At 40.3% G+C, this 6,333-nt stretch overlaps 1 protein-coding gene across 4 annotated transcripts in view; it reads right to left on the bottom strand.

The window, feature by feature from the left end:
- Positions 1-289: 289 nt before the first annotated feature.
- The window catches only part of pard3ab (par-3 family cell polarity regulator alpha, b), a 140,826-nt gene continuing 134,782 nt past the window's right edge, over positions 290-6,333 (bottom strand). For all 4 annotated transcript variants that reach the window (XM_079818835.1, XM_079818837.1, XM_079818836.1 and 1 more), the window contains 2 exons: positions 5,374-5,495; positions 290-2,802 (listed from right to left, as the gene is read on the bottom strand). In XM_079818835.1, the coding sequence (XP_079674961.1) occupies positions 2,376-2,802; positions 5,374-5,495 (549 nt within the window). In that variant the 3' untranslated portion in view covers positions 290-2,375. The remainder of the gene's footprint in view (positions 2,803-5,373; positions 5,496-6,333) is intronic.

The raw sequence follows: 6,333 nt of genomic DNA, 5'->3' as shown, positions 1-6,333 counted from the left end.
CAGAAGAGTTGAAGCTGTTGTAGCTGCAAAGGGTGGGTCAACTCTATATTAAACCCTACGGATTAAGAATGGGATGTCATTAAAAGTTCATGTACATGTAAAGGCAGACGTCCCAAAACTTTTGGCAATAATATAGTGTAAAAACACAAACCAACACATTCTGTCCTGTGAAAGGTTCTGACATTTCTTTGTGGATTTAAATCTAGGTGGTTTCGTATCTATGGATCTTTTCTTCACACACACACACACACACACACACACGCACGCGCACACACGTGCAAACACAGTGTACAGCAAACAGAAGAGCATCCCCTTCCTTTATTTTACAATAGTTTTGTACAGTCCAAACAGCTGCTGTGTTTCTAAACATCACCAATTTCTCAACAGCGTATAAACAACACGAAATAACAGACACAGTCAGAAACAAAAAGCAAAAAACCCTGTACAGAGTCCTGTAAACAAACTAACACACAAAAATACAGAAAATGAGTCCATTGGAAACTCCATATCTCTGCCCGCTCACGACCTCTGACCTCTAGAACACCATATGGAGATGGTTGCAAGCCTATGATACACACATAAATAAAAGAATCGGTGTCAAAGCCGCCACATATTTAACGCTTCATTAAAATGGTTACAATCTGGAAATCTGACATTTAAAAAGGTGCAAAAGAGTTCATTTTGAAAAGGTTAAAAAGGGGTGAATGTACAAAACAGGATGAGCAGGGCGAGATCGGGAGCAAAGTTCCATACTGGATACAGAGGAACAAAGAAGAAAAAAAAGAATTGATTGTTTAGTCATGTCGTACTGAGGCTCTTTTCATGTTATCATCTTGATATCCTCTCACACACACACACACACACACACAAACGCACCCAACCATCTGTGCCTGGGCAGTAGAGTGTGTTGCGCACCATGTGTCCCACTGTTATGTGTCAAACGAGCATCGGCTGGCTCATATGGCACTGCCCCCGCACACGTACACACACAGAGCGCTGACCTAGCCTCTTACACTCCAGTCTGAGAGTGTCGCAGCTCAACGGGAGCTCTTGACTCAAAGCCCAGAACAAGCAGAGACTCAAAGTTCTAGTCGGAGAACTCCAAACGCATCCCTCTCATGCAGATTCACCCTCTCGGCAGCTGTTGGTGGCAGAGCTGATATGCAAAGAGGCGGGGCTTAAGTGATGCGTCAGGACCTTTTGCTTGAATGATCAATAAAACCCATCAATCCATCCATCCATCTAAATCTACTTCAGAGGAGTGTGTGGCTGTTTTTGAAATGTTCAGTATGTACTGAATACTGCTTAAAAGTATGTGAAACGGAGCATTTTTTAATTCAATACTAATTTAGTATGTATTAAGTATTTTATATCCAATAATAAGAGTCTCAAGTTTTGGTAGTCTGAACAATGAGATTACATTAGGAGCCATATGTACTAAGGTTTTTTTTTTTTTTTAAAACAAAAATACACGGTGCTCGGCAACCCAGTTTTTAATACACACACACACAGTGCATAGTATAAATACTACAAAAATGGTAGTATGCCATTTCAAACATAGCCTGTGTGTGTGTGCAGTTATGCATGTTTAAGGTAGAAGGGAAGACAATCTTTTTGTCTGAACTTTCACCAGCGCTGTGGCCTGTCAATACTGGGGCAGCTGGTGTATGTGATGAAAAATTCAGTGTGGGTCATCTGGGAGACAGGAACACACACACACACCTGGCAGGCAGCAGTGGATCGTGGGTTCTGTGTCTGTGTGTGAAAGAGCTCTGAAAATTTAATGAGGAGCATCAATTAATGACCTGCTATCTGTGACCCCATTTCCTTTCTCTCTTCTTTTCCATTGCATTTTTGGGATTTTCTTTTTTCACTGGATTCCCAGGAGTCTCTGACTATGTGTTTTGTACCTAGATTTGTCGAGTTCTTCAAACATGTGACTACATTCAGTGGTGTCGCTAGGTTTTGGGCCCCGTGTACTCAGTCCCTTTTTCCCCCAAACCCAGCGACTCCCCTGACTACATCAAATACAAATTTAACTGACAACTTTTACCTGATGTGTAAGAATTAATCTGATAAATCTTAAAAAAGCTCTACTTCACAAAACTTCATCAAAACCTGTGCAAACTGCAAGTTCTACGTGGTTCTACAGAGGAACAGGTCTATGTCAGGCTGATTGTCAGAGCATGAAGGTCTTCACAGCGAACCAAGAGACTCCAATGAGCCATTGTCGGACTGGGCAGGACCGCTGTGACCTCATAACGAAAAGGCACTCGGGGAGTCTGTGTACAAGTGGCACACACATAAACGTTTGTAAGTGAGCCTTTGCTTGGGATTGCCTCTTTGAAAACAGGAGAAAGGGTCTTCCTTTTTTCTCACGACAAAAACTGACGCACTTTTTCAGGTGTGTGTATGCGGCCGAGTCGGACAACCTGGGAAGGGGATGGTGGGACATCCTGTCTGTGAGGCCCTTTAGAATCCTGTGATTCGTAGTCCAGCCGCATTGATGGGCCTCTGCCTTTCATTTCCTGTTCCCTGCGTCTCTGCTCCTGTCGCAGGAGCTCCTGGGCCTCCAGAAGGACACGTGCATTGTAGCCTCCACCAACCGAGGTACCGCCGACTCCTGGGGGAGCGGAGAGACCATTCCTGCAGCCATGACGGGGAACGGTGCGCGGGACGGAACGAGGTCCCTGGTAGCTGGAGTAACGGCCGCTGTCCTTAGCTGCTTGGAAACGGTCTCCGGCTGGACACGCCCTCTCCCACTCGCTCTCTGACGCCGGGGTGGGAGTCTTACGAGGGTGGCTACACACAGGGAGAAACGGGAAAGGTGAGAACTTAGTGCATTAAAGACATTCGTTCATATTGAAACCAGAAGCAGGGGTGGGACATATCAAATAACTTACTCTTTTACTTTTTTAGCCAATATACTTAAGTTTCCATCACAGCCCAGCAAAACACTTGACAGCTTGTATTATAGACAAGCACAATAAAGACACTTTCAAAATGAATAAAATCAAGGCCATTTCTTTGTAATCATGTCGAGGAGGAGGAATTTTATTGGATGAATTGTTTAACATTTGTATTTATTATTTTTTAATTTAACATTTTATTCAATACTTTTGCCTATTTTGCTTAAAGAGAAAGAATGTGAAGTTGCCAAAACTGAATTGTCAACTTTTTGGTGTACACTACCATTCAAAAGTTTGGAGTCAGTAAGAAAGAAGTCTCTTCTGCTCACCAAGCCTGTATACACTTGGTCAAAAATACAGTTAACCTGTAATATTGAGAAATATTATTACAATTTAAAATAACTGGTTTTCAATATTAATATGTTTTAAATTTTAATTTATTATCAATACAGGTTTCCTATGCATTTTGCGTTCCAAAATTTCATACTTTTCCAGACCTCTCTCTAGATTTTCAGACCATATTTAAACATAAATTGTTCATACTAGGGATGCACTATATATCGGCCCCCATATGCGTCGGCCATGATGGTTTTGAATTGCTTGACATATGATTCAAAAAAGGAAGTGCAACATGTGCAGTGTGTGTGTTAATTTATAATAAAAACATTATATTTGTGTGCTTGGGCATGGCTTTTAATGGTGAGACTTTTGTTTATCTAACCAGGCTCTCAAATTATATACAAATTTTGATTTAGATTTATCGGACATTAAATACATTAATGGTATCAGCCAAAATGTTCATATCGGTGCATCCCTAGTTCATACAGCATTATTTTCAGCTTTATATTTGGTATATAGTAGTCATCTGTAAATTCATTGATTTTTCACAAAGTGACAACATGCAGAGCCCCTAAAATAAATAAAAAAACAAGACTTTTGCATGCACACAAACTTTTTCGTGCCCTCAAGAAACCATTCACATGCGCACTGAATTTTTTCCTTTGTGTGTCACTGCCATCTTACTATGAAGAAAACAAAAGCGAAATGGGCTGATGGTGCAATAGTGGCTCAGTGTGTATTGTCCTATATGCCAAGTTTAATGGCTTCTCATGCGCACATGAAAGTCTGTATATTTTTTTTGTTTTCTATTATAGAAAACTAAATAGGGGCAATAGTCTGGAATTGCAAATATTTTCCCATACTTTTCCAGACCTGGAAATGACTCAAATCAAATCCCATACTTTTCCAAACTGCGTAGGAACCCTGTTAATAAAATCGGGTCAATTTCTTCGTAATCATGAGTAGAAATTTATAACAAATTTTAATGTAATTATATTTTAAAATATAATATATTTCTGTGATGGCAAAGCTGAATTTTCAGCATCATTACTCCAGTCTTTAGTGTCACATGATTCTTCAGAAATCATTATAATATGCTGATTTGCAGCACATAAAACATTTTTACGCTGCTTAATATTTTTGTGGAAACCATGATTAATTTTTTTTCAGGATTCTTTTTCAGGATTCTTTTTAATGAAAAGAACAGCATTTATTGTAACATAAGTGTCTTTACTTTTGGTCACTTTTGACCAATTTAAAAGGTAGGCAAGGTCATTTTCGTAGAGGCTAGAAGCCAGCTAGTAGTTGCTGTGCGAGTAAACCTCACTCCTCTGATCTCGAGAAGCTCTAGCGACTGATGCTAGAGGTTGAGCCTTTAGCCTCCTTGTTAGAGCGTCCGACTCTTATGCCGGCCGACCCGGGTTCGAGTCCTGCTAGGAGCGAGTGGTTCGAAAAGGAGGGGTTACACTAGCAATAGCGAGCTAGCTTTGAAAACATAAGATCTCACCCTCCCTTCAGAGCGTTTTCAAAGCCATACCTCCTCCAAAACACATGGACACGAACAGCAGGGAAACTAAACTACCTCATGTCTCAAAGCACATAACATTACAATAATAATTAACATAACTTAATGAGCACTGAGCTGTACCACCTGACTGCTGCAGATTCATTTCAGCGTTGATAGTGTTGCCATTGAAACGCATACATTTGAGTAAAACCGCTCAGAGTATAACATCACGGCCCACAGGTTTCCATCTCTTACAAATGACAGTAGTTATGGCGTGAATAAGCGCATTGTTTTGGTTCAGGAGGAACTGTAAAAGGTATTTTGCGTTGCGGCACTTGGTGAATGGCATATGTCTAACTCTGCATAGCATGAAACGCGCTGATGATCTGTGATGTCTGCGTGGAGGGATGAAAATGCATACTTTGACAGGCTGAACAAACCAGCTACCGTGCCTTTAATGCATCCTTGCAGAAAAAAATCGTACTGGCCCTATCTTACAGCTAATAGACATGAACTGTCTACAAGCCACAAAACTCCTAATTTTGATTTCATGTGGTTGTTTAAGTGCTTCGACTAATACATAAGCATCATCGCAATACATTCCACACAAGCACGTACCGTGGTAGAGAGCTATACTGTCTCTGAGCATGTGTGAAAGCATCTCTGGCTTCCTGCCTCTGTAACTGCACCTCCACAGACACCGAATGACGGCCGGATGGAGTCTGCGAGCTGCAGTTGGACTGTAACAGAAACACGAGTTATTACCATGTCAATTTAACGCAAACGGGTAAAAGTTCAGTAGAGAAAAACTTTATGGAGTTATGCAAGGACATACATTATGAACAAAGACAAACAAACACTTTAGCTAAGCACTTACCAGGTTTCATTGATGTTTTTTTGCGTAGAGGTCTGTGACATTAGCGCAGAAATGTGTTTGAATGCAACACTATTACCAGTCCTATGACCTTTCGCGCATTACTGCGGTTAATGAAACCATTAGAGTAGATTATAAGCCATAAAATATTCATGGAGTTGGTTGTTACTCTTCATAACAAAATTACAGCTACATTAAGGCCCTCAATAATAATTATAAAATTATTATCCATTATTCAAATGACCACGTCATTAAAAAAGATGTGCAATTATTCCACATCCATCTATCTCTATATTCTGCCTGATGTTAATTCCCAACTGAAGTATAGGTAAATATCTGATGTTACTGGTTTTGCATTTATATTTCAATATAATTATATTTATTATAATACAATGGAATTCTACAAAAAAAATATGCATCTCCATCGGTGCTAGTTTTATTCCTCTAAGATCCAGTGACTTCCAGTGGTTTATTTTATCATTTTATGTGATCCTTGGCAATCAAAGCCATGACCTTGACGTTGCTAGCGACATGCTCTACCAGTTGAGCTATAGGGACTCGACCACATACATTATGCACACATCGGTGAGGCTGGAATGAGGACGCACAGCAGATGTTAGATGAATGTTAGATAAATATTAGCTGGATGTTAGGTGAATGCTAGATGATCATTGAGTAAATATTAGTTGGTGAGGGGGGGGGGG

The sequence above is a fragment of the Gobio gobio genome, assembly GCF_949357685.1.
Source record: "Gobio gobio genome assembly, chromosome: 6".
Lineage (NCBI taxonomy): Eukaryota > Metazoa > Chordata > Actinopteri > Cypriniformes > Gobionidae > Gobio > Gobio gobio.
This window is presented reverse-complemented; position numbering and strand designations above follow the sequence as displayed.